This window comes from Balearica regulorum, chromosome 2 (assembly GCF_011004875.1).
Source record: "Balearica regulorum gibbericeps isolate bBalReg1 chromosome 2, bBalReg1.pri, whole genome shotgun sequence".
NCBI classification, from domain to species: Eukaryota; Metazoa; Chordata; class Aves; order Gruiformes; family Gruidae; genus Balearica; species Balearica regulorum.
The window spans coordinates 140,775,283-140,795,121 of record NC_046185.1 but is presented as its reverse complement, the minus strand read 5'-3'; the positions used below and the strand labels follow the sequence as shown (position 1 = coordinate 140,795,121).

General features: G+C 41.8%; 1 protein-coding gene across 6 annotated transcripts in view; it reads left to right on the top strand.

The window, feature by feature from the left end:
• Nucleotides 1-19,839, top strand: part of DYNC1I1 (dynein cytoplasmic 1 intermediate chain 1) — a 193,093-nt gene that overhangs the window by 106,773 nt on the left and 66,481 nt on the right. For all 6 annotated transcript variants that reach the window (XM_075746142.1, XM_075746144.1, XM_075746146.1 and 3 more), the window contains 3 exons: nucleotides 6,827-6,989; nucleotides 8,159-8,258; nucleotides 13,344-13,469. In XM_075746142.1, coding sequence (XP_075602257.1) covers nucleotides 6,827-6,989; nucleotides 8,159-8,258; nucleotides 13,344-13,469 — 389 coding nt within the window. The remainder of the gene's footprint in view (nucleotides 1-6,826; nucleotides 6,990-8,158; nucleotides 8,259-13,343; nucleotides 13,470-19,839) is intronic.

Sequence of the window (19,839 nt, the reverse complement as noted above, 5' to 3'; positions counted from 1 at the left end):
AGACACACAAACTGCAGGCTGTGCAAGCAAGGCACAGCTTGTTTTATCAGAACCGGCTTTGTGAGGTGCTAACACTTGACTGGGTTCAAGAAAGAAGAAAACATGCTCATCGCCTGATAGAAAATGAACTTGACCTGCAGGACGTGTTGTGACAGATAAAATAGTGGCATGCTTATGACTGGCATTAAATGCTGTGAATCAAATGAAGCAGTCGTGCCCGAATTGACAGGGAATGGAGTCACATTTTTAGTGTTTGGTGTCGTTCTCTCCCTGTTGGCTTTAGCCCTTTCGCCAACAAAATCCTGTTTTCCTCTCTGTTGTAATCACCCTTCTCATGTTCTGAGCAACATTCAGAATTTGAAGCCATCGTTTGTGTTGCATGGAAGTGATTAAAACCATGTTACAAGTCAAACAGGAGTTTAGAAGAACATTTCCTGTCAGTGCTGCACTGTGTGCCTACTCAGAATTAATAGCTTTTCTGCAAATTAGCACATAATGGGTTAAAAGCATGTTTATGTTGGCATTAAGTACTCTGGCTTCTTTTTCTCTGCAAGGCAAGACAATATTTTGCAAACTTTTTAAAGAATCTCTAATAGATATTATAGTGGCGCCATTCACACTGCTATATAGTAGTTAAGGCTGTGTCAGCACTTCCATTATGAATCCTGTTTTTCAGGGATTTATAACCCAGCCGTAAAAATTTGCTCTGGGCTGAAATTTGGTTTCAGCTCAGGGAGCACATTTTTTAACAGATTAAAAAAAATCAGCATGGCCTTTTTTGAGTTATAGGAGTGTAAGAAAAAAAACCATGGGAGAGAGAAGTGTGAGGAGAGAAAGGCAGACAATTTTTTCACCAATATAACTCAAAAATAGGTCAGGATTAAAAATAAAGCTTGGTTCCAGTCTGTTCAGTCTCCCTCTCCCCAAGCCAACAGGACAGGGGTGCTCTATTTTTATAATGGTATTTTAAGAGGAAATGTGATTTTTTTTTTCTCTGTGGTTTATAGGTAGTCCAATTTAATTCTACAGACATTTATTGCATGCTTAATTTCCTCGTCTTCCCCCTGCACACCCCAGAGTTGCTCTGCGGGGTTTGGTGGGATTATTCAGCAGGTACGGCTGTTTGCAGGGTCTGACCCTAGTTCTGGACCTGCCTCGGCATCACCGTAAGGCACAGTGCACCTGCGGTAGGGCAGCCTGCCTGGCACAACACCTCTTGCACGACTGCAATGCCACAGAGGTGCTAAGGGCAGAGGAGCGGCTCAAGCCCCCAAAGTGTTTCTGGAGTGAGAGGTGAAGATCTGGCTTGTTGACCGTTTGAAGCATATGAAGCTGTGGGACCCTCCTGTGTTTCTTCCATGGTGCTGCCTGTTGTCACCCATGTCGCAGGTACATGGCGTCCCCGCCATCCTTGGAAGAGCCGAGTGTGGGATACTTGCTGGTGAACTGGGCTGGGCTCTGCCTGTTCCCAGCCTCTCCTGACCAGGTAAACAAGAGACTGGTCCTAAACTGTGGCATCAAATGGGTTGGGGCTTTCCACCGGCAGAGAGCTCTGGAGCTCCACCTAAGGTGCCTCTTTGTGTCAGTGAAAACCACATGAACAGCGGGACGGGCTGGGTCTTGAAAGTGGGCCTCAAACTGCATTTATCTGAAGCCGTGGATATATCTGCAGAAACTTGCATGAGAGGCTGTGATGGGGGAGGCTGGGATCTGCACCTTCAACGTACTGCTGTGCCCCCCTCTCACCCTGGCCCTGTGCGTGGGGCTCGGGTGTCCATGCGGCAGGTTGTGGCGGGGGAGATGGTTTAGCTCTCACCAGCTCAGGCATCAGTATGGGAGAAGCAGGACAAGGTTGCCGGCTTTGCCCCTGTGATCTCTGATGTTTGTAATGGCCTGTAACACCACGGTTTCACTGCCGCTGACACCACAGAGAGCTCGGGGGGGCTGACCCATCCTGACAGCCCAGCTCAGGCATGCTCAGGGATGGTGCTCAGCACGCCCCTGGAGAAGCACCATCAATGGGAACAGCCCTGCCTGGCACAGTTTCAAATTTAAGGCTCTGGACCATGCTCCAGAACTGAAAAACCCCTACATGCACCTGGAAATCTCTCTTTACATGTTCAGCAATTGCGCCATGCAGGGACTTGTGTTTTAAACCCAACACAACCAGGATACAGCCCATATCAAACCAGGATACGGCACACATCAAGCCTGACGTGAAAGCGAGAAGCACAAGAAAAACAAGAGGATCGAGGACAAAAAGCTGCTGAGAGCCCCTGAGCACCTTGCAGTTCTCATGCTGTACATTTTGACCATCCTCGGTCGTCAGCACATCTGAAGTTTACATGGGTTTAAATACACGCTGAAAGAAATAATACAGCTCTTAAAAGGGTTTTACTAATCTCCTTCTGTCTCTCGTTATATCTCTGGGCTCATAACAAGGCTGCTTCCTGCTTTAGTGTTTTTATTAGCTCGCCCTTTCTTTCGTTCACTTACTCTTTCTGTTCTTTTTTTTTTTTTGTCTTTAATGGACTTCATTTCTTTTGTCAGGTTTTTACAATTGCTTAGGAGAATATTTTTTATATTCTATTGTACTTATTTAAATGTGGGTCTCTTTTCTGGTTTTGGGGGGGTTTTTTTGTTTTTTGTTTTTGTTTTTTTTAAATATCTTTTTGGCTCCCTTGGGAGAAGACTCGAATCCTGGTATTTAAATATTTTTGAATTTGATCCTGCACTGTTATCACAACTATTTATATTATATTTACTACAAACCTGGTTCTACCGGATAAGAACAAGTCTGAAGCATTTTTTATCGTAGCTCCTAAAGATCCAAGGAAATGTTTTCATGCTGATTTTTTTTTTTTTTTTTTGCTGTTTTGTGGACAAAAGACCTAATCAGAATTTTTGTATTTCTGAGGATCATGTTAAATCACATGTGAAATTAAAAAATGCTCTTATTTTTCAGAAATAAGTGTTGAGTAAATCTGGGGTTTTCATGTCACGTTCAATATTCGTTAAATATTCTAGACCTTTTTGCTCATGCACAAGTGTTCCATGTCTTTCATTGTGGATATACCTGGCATTTCCTTCCCCTGTGGTGTCCTCTGTGCATATATAACTGCACAGTGCTTTAATTTCAAATGTAAATGCCATTTTATTTTGTACAGTATTACACATTAACATGAGTACAGGGCTTCCTAGGTACATGTTATTGACCCCATAACCCCAGAGCCGCCCAGACTGCACTCTGCTTGTGGGTAGGGGATCCCATCGATCAGTGGACAGACGGGATGCCTGGTGGCCCTGTTAGGCAGAACTGGGTGGCTGCACTGTGGGTCCTCCTGCCGTGAGCTGTGCGGAGCCGTGGATGGGTTCAGCTCTTCCGGGTGGGAAGGAGAGCACAGGCACAATAGTTCATTACGAAGCTACGGTATAGAAACAAGAGCAAAGTACGAGTCTTCCTTTGCAGGAGCTTTCATTGCACGCCAGGCAATAAGCACGTAACTTTTAGCACTGGTAAGCTAAGCATCGCGCTAGGCTTTGTTAGATACGGAAGGTTAGATCTTGTTTGTTTGGGTCTTTTACACCAGGGAGAGCAGATACTTGAAGGCAAATGCTGTATTCTTGCAAGGAATTTCTGAAGATATTGTCACATCACATAGGTCTCTGTGACAAAATAAAACAAAAAATACTTTGATCAGCTACTTATATTTCTCAAGAGTTTTTTCCTTGAAGAAAGCCCATGTCTCTTGAAAGCTCAGATCAAAGTAACTGTAAGCTCCCAGATAGGAAGAAAAATTGCTGAAAATTACATAGATTCTTTTTATTTTATTCAAGGTAATGGACAGGCAGGGAGAAGGAACAAGGGGAAAATGGAAGTGGCTCTGAAAGATAAGTGGTTAGAAAACCTTCATATTTGAAAGAACAAGCCTGTCTGTTTTGGGTTTTTTGCTTATACTTCATGTATTTGCAGTAGTTACAGCAATGTTTTACACTGGAAAAAGTAATGATGTTAACATTCTTGTAAGAAGAGATTGCCTCAAATAAAACTTCAGAGGCAGCCGAATGAAAGAAGAAAATAAGGTTAAAATATGAAGCTTAATATCGCCAGGGGGCATCTGGTGTGTCAGTCAGATGAATGAGGTAAGCTGATTTATGCCCTACAAACTTTAGCCAAGGTGTTTCTGATGCCGAAGAGGGTTTAATAGACTGCTGGCCTCCCACGGATCAGTGCGAACTGCAAGGGAGATTTTGCTGAGGTAGAACTGCAATCATGTATGTCTCCATTGCCTGTGAACACTCCACAGCTCCCAAACTGTTTATTTTTTGCCTTTTCCCTTTCTATTGATTTTTGGTTGTATTTTCTTTGCCAGTTACAGTCAGCAAATGGCGGAGTAATAAATTTATATTTCCAAGCTGCAGAGAGGATTTGATTTAGCAAATAATTTTTACCATTTGGAGCGGTTTAAAATGAGTTTTCCAGTTGCCTTTGCAGTTATTTTCTCCCCTTTTATGCCGTTTTGCTGCATTGTCATGCTTGTTGTCTTTGATTCTCGGAAAGCGATGCTTTAGTGGTGACAGTGGGATATTGCCTCATTACAGGCTTCCTTGCCAGATGAGTTCCCTTAGTGCCAATTACTATTCAGCAGTGGATGCTGCAATAGGTCAACCTGTACTTTTTGCTAGTCACTCTTTTTTTTTTTTTTTTTCCACATGCATTGCTTCTGTCTAAAGCACTTAGAGGCAAATTGTGCTCCTGCCTTGGTAATTGTTGCTCTGCTACTCAGGGGGACCATGCAGGGGGACGTAAATATTCTCTGGATGTGTGGAGCTCCACAGGGACCACTAACCTGGTGGTAGGAGACATAGGGCCAGGGCCATAGGAGATCATCAAAGGCTAAAGTTTCTAACTTCCTAGCTGCTTTGTCTCCTGAGGGCCAAATTGCTTCTCCACCTTTTGCATTTTTCCTACTCTCTATATTTAACCCAGGTGTAGTGCAGAGATTTTGTCTTTCAGAGCTAATGCTTTGACCAGTTGAAGCAAACCTAAGCGTGGTGGTAACAGCCTCTCCCAACCACAGGGAGTGCTCTGAAAGCAAGTACTCTGAAAATCGGGGGAGCCGAGTAATGCTGACCATGTCATTGCTCCTCCTTGCTGTTGCACCTTTCAGTCTCTCCTTGCCTGTGGGGCTAGTGGTGGCAGCGTACTTGGGCACCAGAACTCACAAATCTAGTGTGAACCACGGGAAAATCAGGCAGTAAGCAAGGGCTCCCTGATAGCTGAAAGTAGCTGGGTGGCACGGCACAGCAACTGGAAAATAATTTCAAACTGCAACTTTAAACTGTGTCACTCGTCATTTAATTAAACATGAAGATAGGTACGACAGGGCTGGGAGTTAAACTTTGATGTCTCCTGGGTGTTCTCTGAGGCACCGTGCTGAATTATCTTTTTTGGCTGCTGGTGTTTTAACCCCATATGGCCCAGGGAGACTGCACGCTCATTTTCACAACACCTCAAATCTGTAGTGTAAAGCCAATGCAGGAGACCTTTGATCGACAGTTAAACTCTAAGTATGAGTCTCTGTACTTTTGCAATAAATCTGTTTACGATATGTTGTTGTTCCTGTACCTAATTATAAATTTGGAACAAAATTCTCTGTTAGCATAATTCCTGTGATGTCAACAGAGCTTTTCATGCTGGGAATTTAAGCTAGTTGCAAGGTTTGTTTGGTGTAACTGTGAAGATACTAACGGCATTTTTTGAAATACAAGTAGTTCTGAAACATAACTAAAATGATGGTTTAAAAGCATGTGTGGGCAAAGGCATAGTTGAGATACAACATTGCCACAATATCAATATGACTCTGCTAGTATAATTGAGAACAGAATTTTGCACCGTAGCAATAGCAGCATCCCAATTTCCTTTCTCTCTGATGCTAACATTTCAGTTGGAATTTACTGACAGATCATTAAACTGATGAAGACATAGCATTGGTGCATCCTGCAAAGATAGTGTTTTTCAAATGAAGGGCCGTACTGGAAATACTGGTTTGGAAGCAAAGGTTTAGCATCTCTGTGTACGTGTAAAGAAGCAACTTCATCTTGTGGGGGCCAGGCTATCCTAATCAGTGCCCGAAACAGCTCCTACCCCTTCCCAGGGCAGCTTTGGCCATCACTCAATGGCATTTGTTGTTCTGGCTCTTAGGATTCCTCTGCAAGGAATAAAACTGCCTTAAAGAAACTGATGTGTGGTCGGGTGCTTTCAATTTTGCTGCCTCAGAGAATATCTTTGGTTATTTACTTCATTGCTTCACAAAAGCTCTAAAGCAGAGACAGAATTTATCAGTGACACCAAGGAGAAATGGGAAGAAGTGAAGGGAGAGATTATGTGAGCCCTTTTAACACAAAGAACTGTAGTATAAGTTAAGAAGATTATTTTATCTTTGGCTCCTCTGACAGGTCCCCTGTTACATAAGTGTTCTGCTTTTTTGAGTTAGGTATTGCCTAAACGTCAGTCACAGCCATTTCCTGAAATAGGAACACTGAGTTTATTTAATTTGGGGGGGTTTAAGTATTTTCCATGTCAGAATAATAAATATATAAGATATAGGATCTCTTCTATGTAAATGCTACATTCTGGGAATATACAGGAGTATGTTTAGATATACTAAAAAGTTCTTAGTCATGATTTTAAGAGTAAAGCTTTGATTTTTTCCTGACATTGCTACGGCAAGCTTTCATGTCAAAAGAAACCCACTGAAGATGTTGATTCATTGGGAAAGGGGTGAAATGTCATACTCTTAACTACATCTTTTCATTTCCCAAGCTCCTCCTAGAGAACTGACAGAAGAAGAAAAACAGCAAGTTCTCCATTCAGAAGAATTTCTGATATTTTTTGACCGGACAATACGTGTAATTGAGCGAGCTTTAGCTGAAGATTCGGACATCTTCTTTGACTACAGTGGCAGAGATGTAGAAGAGAAAGATGGGTCAGTTTGGGATTTGTTTGCTTTTGTAAAATAACCTTTATAAAAATAATACCAATGCCAGGAAGCTTTAATTTTGGAACTAAACTAAACATTTTTACAGTTAAGAAAAGTTTAAAACCTCTCCGTGAAGGCCTGGGTCACTGTCTTAATCTAAATTATTTTGTAAAATAGCTTCATGCTTTTTTTCTCTGGGTTTTTTTCTTTGATGTGTTATGCATGTGGTTTAATTTTGGGGTTTTTTTTTGGGGGGGGGATGAAATTTCAAATTCTGAAGAAAAACATTAATAATTGAAACAGATAAATGTGTGTGTACACATGTATGTCTAGATGTGCATGCGTACATTCCAGTGTGCTTGTATCATGATATTTTTACAAATTCAAATTGCTTTTGTTTATATTTTACTACTGCCTCAGGTCTGTAATGGATCCCACTGTGCTATGCATTGTGTGGATGAAAATGATGATCTCCCAAAGTGTTTGCAATCTAAACACATAAGACAAGAGGTGACAGGTTATGTATTCAGCAATTGATAGGGGAGTAGAAGAAGCAAAACTTGTTAGTAGAATAGGAAGTGTTTAGATTTCAACAGCTGCGTATCCGATGAAGCCTCATGGCACATCAGTAGCTGTGTTGCACTGAAGTTACTCACTGGAGGTTACTCTAGAGCATCGCTCCTATGACCAGCTAAATGCATCGGTGTGGCAGTGGTGGACCAGCAGTAAGCCACCCTATTGGTGCCAGAAGGCATCCAGGCAACCACCATCTCCATTGTGGGAGGAGGTGCTGTACCTTTAATATTTCAGGAATCAAAAATAACAGAGATTTGGTTATAGCGTGGAGGTGAAGATTCAGAAAAGGGGGAGCTGAATGCTGGGGCCAGGTTTGGTCCTGAGAGACAAAGATGGCAGAGGTGGCTGAGGGTGACCCAGAAGAGTCAGGAAGGCAGTGGGAAATTAAGAAATGTGGTTTTGTAAAACAGATGTAAAATTTGTTCCTTGGTGCAGATTTGTTATCAGCAAGATAGTCAGTGAGAGCAATTAAATCAAGGTGGGAGACTTCCCCAGACTGCGCAGAGATTTGAGAAGTAGTAGTCAGAAACTTTCACATTATTTTTCACAGCATTTAAATGCTGGTACTTCAAAATGTCACTTTGTTTGAATTCATACAGAGATGTTCAAGCAGGAGCCAACCTTTCCTTTAACCGTCAGTTTTATGATGAGCACTGGTCAAAGCATCGTGTCGTCACCTGTATGGATTGGTCTCTTCAGGTAAGATGTGAAGCTGGGAGAAGTTTCCATATCCCTTCCAACTTCTCCCTTAAAGAACATGTCCAGCCTGTTTGCCCTTCGTTCTGCAGACTATGATGGTTTTTTTTTTATCTAACAGCAGGGCCCTGAATGAGCAAATGTGTGTTTCTCTGTAAGGAAGAGCAGTGGGCAATAATGAAACTGTCATTTTTTTTGAAGTATGTTACTTGGTCTTCAAAACCAGGATGTTGTATTAAATGTATAGGTTAACAAACCTACTAAGATGAAGGAGTCTTTACTTTTCCTCCCCTCTCCACTCCTTCAGCACATGGAATTTTTTTTAGGACAAAAGGTTTAAAATTGAACCAATTAAAAATAATTTCCTAAATATGTAACAATTGATTTAATAGTTATACATAATAATATATAAAATAACAAATAAGAATAATGAGGAATAAAATTTATTTTTCTAATACACTAAAACTCAAAATGTGAATCTGAACAACTTGAAAAGATTGAAAAGATGTCTTTTGAAAAATGCTGAGTCCTGTCTTGGTCCAATGGAAGAGGAGGCTGCAGCTGGCCAGGGGGCATGCTAAAGCAGCGTGCCTGGGACATGCACCACAAAGCATTGTCATATTGCAAAATAAAACTGACCATAGAGCTGCTTAAGCTTCCCAAAACCAATACAGCCACATCAGCAAAGCACAGAAACCAGCTGAATTAGTTACTCTGTTGGAGAGCTGGGATTAGCACACACACATCACCACAGGTCCTGTCAAATTCATTCGGTCCCAGTTTCGCTCCAGCCACCCTCATCCTCTCTGCTTCACCCCTGTTAGCCCGTTCCTAGGTTCCAGCCTGGAGCAAAGCAGCTGCTTTCCCTGGGGAGGAAACCAGAGAGATTCTGCTCCAGGGTCCTGGAGCAGTTTCGAATTCATCTGTATTGTGAACCTAAGCTTTGCTTAGCCTAACCTTAGAAGTAGCTGCTCTTTCCGCACTATGTTAGGTGTTGCACATGGAGACAGCATGCGTTTAAGGCCAAGCATGTAAATGGTGCGTGTGGGCTGGAGGAAAGCAGTGGATAAGGAGCACAGTGACTCTCGCATCCATCCTTCTCTCCTTTGCCTTGAAATAGCAGCAGGGCTGCTTCCATCCCTCCAGGTGCTCCTCAGGTAAGGTGGCAGCTGACTGCACAGAGGAGAGGACTTGGAGGGTCTCGCCAAGCATCACTGGTAGGCTGTGCAGGTCTGGCTGTCCCACCAGGTGTGGTGCACAACAGCCAGCTGCAGAGAGGCTTCTTGTAATATCCAGCTCGTGCCATGTGTGTGAAATGAAGGATTTATCCCTTTGCTTTCATACAAAATATCAGCTTAACAACAGGTATGCACTGCTGTGACGTGGGTGGCCTTTAAGCACATATGGATTTCCACAGAAGTCAAATATAAGCCTGAGGAAACACTTATCTTAGGTTGTTCACTTGTTCAGGGGCTGGAAATTACATGGAATTCTTATCTGATATTTTCCTAACAGGCAGCTCTTACTGTATTCCCAGGGCAGCAAGAAAAAAAGCCGCCTCAGAAGAGCACTGCCAAATGTAATTGCTCAGCCCCTGGGGCTCGCAGGCATGTTCTGCTTCCCACCTCTTTGTTCCAGGGTGGCCCCTCCTGCCTTCCCCTCCGTTAACTCCTCATGCTCAGCTCCCTGGCACCCCAGCAGGGGCTTCTCCGCCCCGACTTCTTCTCCATGCCGAGGGGCTTCTGCACGCTGCCCTACGCTAGCTTGGGAGGAGGGATTTGCCGCCTCTCTTGCCTGCTTTGAGGTGTGTCATGCGGCAGGAGCTGGAGCCGGACGGAGGTATTTCACCTAACCGCTAGCTGCTCCGCTTCTCACCCACGCTCCAGGACATGGCAGTGTCCAGTATGCCAAAGGATAACTTGAATAATCATGGGAACTGCAGAACACATTGCTCAATTTTCTGTGATAAAACTGTTGCTGCAAACAGCCTGGAGGCAAATAGAAGCTTAATCAAAGGACCTTGATGCATTGATTAAACAAGTTACTCTGTTCCCAGTCACATGTAAAATACAGTCCCAAACATGTGGGATCATTCATACCATTAAAGCTAACCCACTAGCCCCTTGATTCTTTTGCAGAGCAAAGGGGAAACGGCTTAGATGCTTCATCAAGGATCTAAGGGAAAGGCCCAACAGTGTAAACATAGAGAGTGGGATCACCTTGCTCTGTCCATGAGGAGGTAACTTAGCTCATCTGAAGCCAAGAAAACCACAGTCTCGGGGATACTGCTGTGTCTTTCTTGACTCTCAGGTGGCAGCCTTGAAAGCTGTTTCCCACAGCACCATTTCCACGTTGTTTTGAGTTGCAGTCACAGGACAGCTGGGAACCTGGTGAGGACCGAAATTCCGTAAATGCGAGTAGATTGAATGAAGTGGCGAGTGTGCAATGCCAGTGTGGATTTAGGGTGCTGCACTTAGCTCTGCTTTTTTAAGAGTCAAAAAGCCTCATAATGATGTTGCTCAGCTAGGTATGACCCCAGCATCTGTGGAAACCTGAAATTGTATTTCCAGTCCGATGCATAAACTGTGATTGCAAAACCTATGTATAGACGAGCAAGATTGGAGTCTGTTTGTTTATGGCCAGACATGCTGCCAACCAGAACATGCTCGCTAAACTTTCCAAGAGCGTGAACCAACCCCAAAGTGCCTCCAAACTGGTGCTTCAGACCTGGTCACACGCCCTAGCTGGCTGCAGTCACGCCGGTGGAAGGGCTTGTTGCTTCTGCCTGCCAAGGTATCTGCCCCTGCACGACTGCGGGCTCAGCTGCTCGCGCGAATGGTACCTAACCTGTTCAGTCAAAACGAGGTGCCCTGGCAAGAGCCTGCTGTGCACTCTGTTTACTTGAACCTGGGCCAACGTGGGATGAAAAGGTTCAAAGGAGAAGCTGAGCTCGCTGTTCAGAAGTGGTTGTAAACTCTGTTGCAGGAGAGAGAGTGAAGAGGGGGGTGAGATGGATGAGAGCAGTGGAGGGCAAGCTGGTACAACTGTGTCCAGAGAGGTGGTGTCTCAGGTGTGGGATTAAACCACCTTCAGGTCTTCCTCAGTTCTTGAGGAGGGAGAAGAGGTCGTTTGTCTGCTGCATGCTTTAACTCCCATGCAAGTGATTTGGGTGCTAAATTACCCTTACAAGCTGCGCCAGCAGCCAGGGTCTGCTGGGATGTAGGTACCACTCAGTCAGGGCTGCCCCAAAATGGGAAAGAGATGGCTATAGTGGCCACGTGTGGTCACTGGTTCTCCCACACGTGGGTCCAGGCTTATTTGGAACAGTGAGCTTGAATAGAAAAATCATCAGCTCCATGATGTATTATCCACGGAAGTGTACACAAAGTGGGAAAGAACAGCTGCTGATGGCAAAAGTTATAGCTGTGTGCATTATTTCTTCCAAATAGATTTTGAGAGCTGAGAGGTTGAAACCTCGATAATAATGATATAAAAGGTAGTGGGGATTTTTTATTTATTTTTAAAATGTGTGTTGTGGACCAAATTCACAGTTTCCAATAGCACTATTGGCAGTTTCTTTGTCCCACTTCTGTTATATCTATGAGCTGCGCTGTTCCCCTATAAAGTGGTGAATGGATTGGCAGGAATTTACCTGGGAATGACAAAAAGTGGCAATGATTTGCAGAGATCGTTGAGGCTCAATTTTGAGGGAAAGCATTCCTAGTTTACAAGAGGAGGGTGTGGGTCCTGTGGAGCTTGGGCTGCTGGCTCGTTGGTCTGCAAAAGCCACGTGCTTTTCTCTGGACATGCCAGAGAGGGACTGTTTACAAGGGCAAGTAGTGATAGGACAAGGGGTAATGGGTTTAAGCTGAAGGGGGGTAGATTTAGATTAGATGTTAGGAAGAAATTTTTCACTGTGAGGGTGGTGAGGCACTGGAACAGGTTGCCCAGAGAAGCTGTGGATGCCCCATCCCTGGAAGTGTTCAAGGCCAGGTTGGATGGGGCTTTGGGCAACCTGGTCTAGTGGAGGGTGTCCCTGCCCATGGCAGGGGGATTGGAACTAGATGATCTTTAAGGTCATTCCAACCCAAAGCAATTGATGGTTCTATAAGGTCCACTGCCTTACTTTGACTATTTAGAGGGAAGGACAGAGGCTGCCAGAGGTGCCTAGAGTCAGACATGAGAGAGTGGAGAACTGGGTGCTATCGTATAGGCAGAAAGTAATTGATGTTTTGTGGGCAAATTGTTTCTTCTTACAGTGTTTTGAAATGATACAAGGTCATCAACAGAATGTGAAAATCTGACTTTTCATAAATGATACTTCTGTGTGTGTGTGTATATATATATAAACACAGCAAATGCATGTGTGTTGCATATCTACTTCTATACATAGCGGATAATGGGTGTACAAGAAAATATGGATCTGATTTTAAAGTGCTCATTGCATCAATCTTACTGAGTCAGTGGAATTCGAGGTAACCCTGTGCTTTACAAGATGACCTCAGCATCTTGCAAAATTGAGCTGTGAAGAAAATGTTTTGTTTGCTATTTGAATCATCAAGAAGAGCTTTCAAGTTGACTCTACACATAAGTGAATAGGAAGAGTACATAATGAAATAAGAAAGAATAGTTTTCAGGAATGCTGAAAAAACTGTGAATTTCAGAATAAAAGCAAGTCAATGCTATGGTCATAGTGTTTTCATTATCAAAATCAATTAAGACAATGGTTTGTCCCTGAAGAAATGGTTAAGCAAATAGATCAGAATTACTCAAGCTTTCGGATTTTTCCTCTTCCTTGCTTTGCATTCACTTTATAAATATGCTGCTAGTTGTCTTTTCTGAGAATTACCTGCAGAAAATAACATTGCCTTTGTGGTATCTGAGAATAACTGAAGGAGAGCAAGGAGCAGGGGCTTTAAGGATGTCAAGGATGAGTAAAACAGAAAACCAAAATGAAGCTGAATACGATGTTTGGACTAGAGTGTATTATAATTAAAACCAGATATTGCACATTTAGTGTGAGATTATTTCTGTCTCATCTGATTTTGCATCCATCTTATTTCATTTTCTTTTTCTTTTTCTTTCTAGTACCCAGAGCTGATGGTTGCATCATATAACAATAATGAAGATGCTCCACATGAGCCTGATGGGGTAGCCTTGGTATGGAACATGAAGTTCAAGAAAACCACACCAGAATATGTTTTCCATTGTCAGGTAAGACTGAGGAAGCCATTAATTTCATGCTAGACAAAACAGAGTTTACTACGTGGTGCATCTGCCCACTGTTTATATGAAGAGGTTGAGGTTAAAAATAGGCATTTTGGGAAAAAATACAAGTGGCGGTCCAGTGTTTTTAGAAGGCAACCAGCCTTCTCAAACAATACTGAAAGCCTGTCAGGGCTGCGTGTCATTCTTTGTCTATTTAAAACAGTCCCTCGGAGATTTACTTTATAAAGTCCTTGCACTTATGAAGTAACTGTGGTGTACCACTTCCTCACCCAGGCAGCAACATATGCTTTCCCACCCACATTAGCTTCCTCGCATCCTCTGCACTCCAAGCTGCCTACCCTTGCCTCGGTTCTGCTCAATATCAGGTTTTGCCTTTAAAATTGGGACATACACTTTGCATTTCTGGGCATGTGTCTTGCTTACAGCTTGATAAAAACAGTCTCGATTACAAGGACTGCTCCACCAATTCCTGTTTGTCCTTTAGGTTAGCAACTCAGTGTTTCACTTGACTCAATGCTACTTTATAACCATACTATTTTAGAAGTTTATGGACACTTCAGAAATAATTGTGTTTTATTCTATAGGTCTGTTTACTCCTCTTTTGCCACAGCTTTTGTGTGTGAAATGGCACAGCCTCATAGTGACAGAAATGTTCTGCTCATTGGCTCTATCTCTATCAAACTGTCCAAACTGTGGACCAGGGCTTGGGCCAAATTTCCAACCTCTTCATTAATATCCTTCGGTGGTAATTAAATACAGGACAGTGGTACAGCCATATGGAAAAGTTTCAGCAAGTAAAACTGAACAATCAGAGATTAGTAAAATGCAGATTATTCTGCGGTAAAAATTGCTTCTCTTGGAAGGATATGTATTACCTGGCTAATTGTGTAAGCTAAGTGTCATTTTACATTGAATGACCAAACATCTTTTTGAACTAAGTTTATGTTTGGACTTGGGTACATTATCAGATGTAACATAGTGGGAGGGAGTTGCTGGAATTGAAGTTACTGCTTCAACCCGATTAAGTAACCTTTAATTCTGGGCATGTTTTTCTAATTTGCTATACTGAAAAACAACTTCACAAAGAGTCTAGGCCTGCACAGCAAATATGCTATACAGATTTATATACATATATATTTATGTGTGTGTATTACCTTTGAAATGAGAACTTGCATTTTTCTGGATATCATATTCGGCAGACTGATGTCTTCTTTCAGACTGCTTAAGATCTTAGCTCAGATCCCATGTTCAAATTCTTCTAGGATATACATGCAGTTTAATGTTTTCTTTAAAAAAACCCAAACATTCAAGAGAAGAGATTGCCCATTGCATTTTCAGGAGAATAATCCTTAAACTAGATTGATTTTGCAAGATAATAACCAGATTCAGGGTAGCCCTTCTAGTACACAAAGGGGAGATTGACTACAGCCATAACAATGTGCTCTGTTAATTAAAAATTCTATCTAGTTTTAAAAGTAGGTACAGTTAAACAGGGGAGGTATGACTCACTAAATTGAAAGTATTGAGTCAAGCTATACTTTCTATTAGAAAAACACACACAGGAAAAAGTAGTGGCCAGAGATTTGGCGTGGTTGAGCTTCTGTCTAGTTCTTCCTTGAAGTTGGATGTCCCCCTTTTTAGAACTGGAACCTTAAAACCTGTGAATTGAGAGACACATATGGCACTGTGTTTTTACATGCATCCTGGATTCATCATCTTCCAGTTAAACAAAACCAGTTCTTCTGTCCATGAGAAATATTTATTTTCTTGGTCAAACTGTCCACAGATAATTTGCATTATCAGTCTGTTATGAGTTGGAATCATGTTTGAACCACCATTATGGGGTTTTTGACATGTGGAATATCTTCTGCATCTCAGATCGGATGGGGATACCCACATGAGATTAAACGGGGAACCAAAAAGCATGAGAGTTGGTCTCCTGAACACAGGTTTTGTTCTAACTGACTCAGATGGAAAATAAGAAAAAAAAATTATCTTAGCTCAGAGTCTGGAATTCAGATCTGTAGATCATCATGTTATTCTGTTAGTGGAAACCAACTGTATTATTAGTCAGCCCCATATCATTTATATTACCATTTTGCAAGAGAAACATTCCCTTATTCAGTCCTGATTCAGTCATTTCTCTAGGTCCTCTGTGAGACAGGCCCAATTTTAATTCCGCAATACACGACCTTAAAACAGTCCAGCCCAGCAGCTGGAGATGAACTCACACCTTATCGTTACAGCTAGGTTGCCCAGATATGACAGACGCAGTTCTTTGAGCGTATTTTCCCAATAGACCTCTATTTTCCTTTCCAAAGACTTTCTATAAAAATATGTTCTTAATAAATACTATATGGTGCTGACTAATATACCTTTTGCCTTTCAATTTTTGGGCTCACGGAGCGAGATACAAGCAAGTAGAAACTCATTTCAGCTGTGGCAGTTGAGGAACTCATGCAAGCTACTTCTGAGGAGCCAAATCAATAAATAGGTTTATGAAGCCGTTTCTGAGGAACTTCTAAGAAATTCCACCTCAGGAGTTCTGACAACATCAATAGATATAGATACGTGAAACATCTCTGGACAGCTAAAGAGTTGGCAGAACTTCAGCAGGTAGAACTTTAGATACCTCTTGTGCACATTTGGTAAATTCTGGAAGCTAGGAACCGTAATATTTTTCTGTCCTTCCTGGTGTATTATAGAGATTTAAGTGACATGATTACCAAGGAATTTCTTAATTTTCTTTACCTCTTTCTATGACTTTTTGTAATCTTACATAAGGTCATTGAAATGGTCATAATCAGAACAACAGGCTTTCCCAGTTCCTTTTGCTGAAAGTTGCCAGATCCCAGAGGCTTCACCTAAAGTTGTCTGTCAGCCATGGCAGACAATGATGCAAAATCTACCAGCGATGATGTTCTTTCCTAAATCCAATCAGCAAAACATTTGATTTCAGGCCTCAAGTGTGAGGGATGATATATTCTGTAAATGTTTATCTTAGCTGTTGTCACTAATGATCTTACTGTTATGAAAGTCTTGCCCAATTTAAAGTCATATTAGGTTGTTGGCTCATTAATACAGTGTAGGTGGTAGTAAATTTCCTAGCTGTACAATATGTTGTGTTCCAAATACCGAGTTCAATTTTACTTGATATGCATTAAGGGAAAAATTACTATCAGCCAAGTGGACTTGTTTACTCATTAATTCATGTGAACTGCTATGTGATTGATCAAATCCTTTCTAAAAACACCCAGTCCTGCTGGCTTCTACTCTCTCCTCCTGTGGAATATTTCTTTTCTTCTACTTGTTTTATTTTTGCCCTTCTTTGGGTTTTTATATTTCTACTTAACCCAGTGACATGCTGACAGTATTTTAGCTGGGACTCCCACAGATTTTTTCCTCTATAGCTCATCCTACATCTTTTTACCACAAGGTTAGAAATGGGAAAGCAAGGAGGAGTGAGGGATCGGGCAATTTGTTCATTTGTTTTCCTATGCAAGCAAAAAAATGTTGTCTCAGAAGCAAAATCAAAGTGGAAGGGTGATATCATTTGCTAAAAGAATGAATGCTCAATGCTTTCCTTAGGTAGTGAAGAATAAATTGAGCATGCAGTTAATACTGCAGAATGCAGACTGGGAACATCCTTGTAGGGAAGAGTCAGGAATCTCCTCTTCCCCCACGCTGGAGCATCACAAACTCTTGGTGTAATCCAGTGCATTCCAAAGGCAAAACCCAAACCTTTCAGAAGTACTTTATGAGGCCCTGTGGATGAATCATCCCTGGTTGGGTTGGTTTGGCAGTATCCAGAGAGGGAATGAATTCCAGCGACAACATGGAAATCACATTGACTCTTCCTCGGTTTGGTGGTAGAATTTAAGCAGTGGTTCACACTGCTTCTCTCAGCTACTGTTGGTCTGCGTTTAGGTGGGGGTGACAAAAACGAAAATCGTATAGCACGGTTATTGATGATATGACTTGACATGAGCTCAATCCCATATTGATTTATGCAATACATGGGGCTGGCCTTATATGTGAACATTCCCGTACTACTGATTGATAGAGTAGCATCAACGATCTTTCTCAGTCTTACTCTCTTTCTTAGAAAGCGCTTATATCTCCATAATGTGTTTTTTCACTGAACAAACAAATAAAAAAATCTACATTACCCATTAATTATGAGTATGATTTGTAATACAATGCCCATGGTCATCTATGCCCATGATGTTGTTCCCGTTTCCTGGTGGTCTGACCTGAGTTTTCTAAGCCAAAGTGACCTGCAGAAGTATCTGAAACTTTGTACCGACATATCTGGTTGAGTGAGGCAAATGAGAACTCAGACTGTCTTTGCAATAAATTGGCTAGTTGAAGTCTGAGCTATTATACCCTTCCTTTCAGCAGGGCCTGTTAGCATGGCTACAGCACTGCTCTTACACCAGATCTCATAGCTTTTGGGTTAGAGCTGATCTGCAGAGACAGAAGACTCAAGGAAAAGAAATAATCAGTGGATCTAAGGGACTTTAGTATATTACAAACTGTTTTCTTTCTTCTGGAACTAAAGAGGGGTTATTAAAGTTCATTGAGGTATCTGGACCTCAGCTTCAAATGTCCATCATTTCAGGAGAAGAGGGGTGGGGGAAGACAGCTAAAGGTATTAGTTTTGTGCAAATAAACCAAATTGAATGTTACTTTCTGATTTGGAGGACTCTGCATTGTGTTTGGAAAGTTTGGTGAATTCTGCTTTCCTACACCCAATCTAATGATAGCAGCAATAATGAAAAATACTACATTGACTGCATTTTGATTTATTTTAGATTATTTCCTGATCTATTAATTTCCTCTTTCTCAGCTATGTCTTTTCCAAATGTCTCCAAAGGGCAGTGAGAAGTACAAATCTGACACTTAGAAGTAACTCCATTCAGTGTTTTTTTAAGGAAGGAGAGCACATGCGAAGTAGCTTTTATTTGAGGAAGCAGTAACCATTTAAGACTTCTTTCAAGGACTCAGATTGACTTCTACCATAATCACAAAAAGATTTCAGCAGTATATCACTTTTAATAGCTGCAGCTATTTCTGTCCTTTTCCTAAAATGCCATGCAGTCAGATTTACTTGGTTGCTTCCATCTCTTTACTAAACTGTCAGTTTTTTGTGGGATATGGGACTTGTGTTTTCTATTTTAATTTCAAGAAAAGCTGTCCATGGTTGGAAAATATTGGTGGATTGGGTACAGAAATCAGCCACTCAGCCGCACCACAAAATGTTTCATTCTCCCCTAGCTTTTTTGTAGTGGCTTCTATACACTGTCATTAAGTTATGTGTTTGACCACTCTTCATTGCTTATCCTGGTGTGGTCTTTCCCTTTTCAACTGACTGGATGGAGTTAGAAATGCGTATCTTAGAATTAGATGCACTGAGGTAAGTGAAGGGCTATATTTAGTGGCTGATACTGGCTGGAGTTGCCTTTTTTTTTTTCCCTGATTTGGTTCCTTTGTTGTTGTCTGCTCTTTCAAAATCAACATAAATTCCTTCAGATGTGCTTTTTGCTCCAGCAGCCTGCCTTCTAAAGGTGCTGAGCGCCCAAATCCATGAGACTTGTGTGCGGAGCAGTCTGAGGTAACAGCATAAATTACTAATATCCTCCTTTTCCTCTTGTCCTTGAGTTTCCTTCACTGTGGAAGCCAGACCAGAGCTCAGTCCCTCCAGAACTTTAAAAGAAAAGAAGTACTGAAACAAGTTTAATTGTCAAGAAAGTGTGCTTGGAATACTTAAAAAATAAGGAAAATTTTTTCTGATAATTATATTGGTGTTTTTCCACAAAGGCTTCTTCACTTTGTTGCTGCTGTCTAAATTTCAAGTAAGGATTCAGCTTTTCAGAGCCACAAAAGAAACGACAGCCCCTAAACTCCCTCCAAGCTTCCCAGAATTTCCTAAGTAAAATCAATCCAAAGAACCAGCAGCATGTCCAGTCCCAGAGCTGACTTGTCTAGTTCCTCAGTTTCTAGTGAGAGGGGGCACCTGTGGTCAGTCTTTAAAGTGCTGCAAATCTCAGAGAAGATGTATGGCTCTGAGCTCATGGCAAATTTTCTAAAAACAAAACAAAACAAAAAAACCCCACCACCAAAAAAACCCCCCACCAAAACAAAAAAAAACACAAAACACCAAAAACTCCAGCTTTGGAAAAGGCTTTTTCATCAAAAAGTGTCGTCTTGTTAAAATAGAACTGGTCAACAGAAGATAAATAGGTTTGATGGGTACCACTGAGGCTTGGTGCATGATGGGAGAACGAGAGACAATGGAAGAGGAGAAGTTCAGACTACGTGGAAGGAAAAGGCTTTTCCCCATGGGGACAGTCAA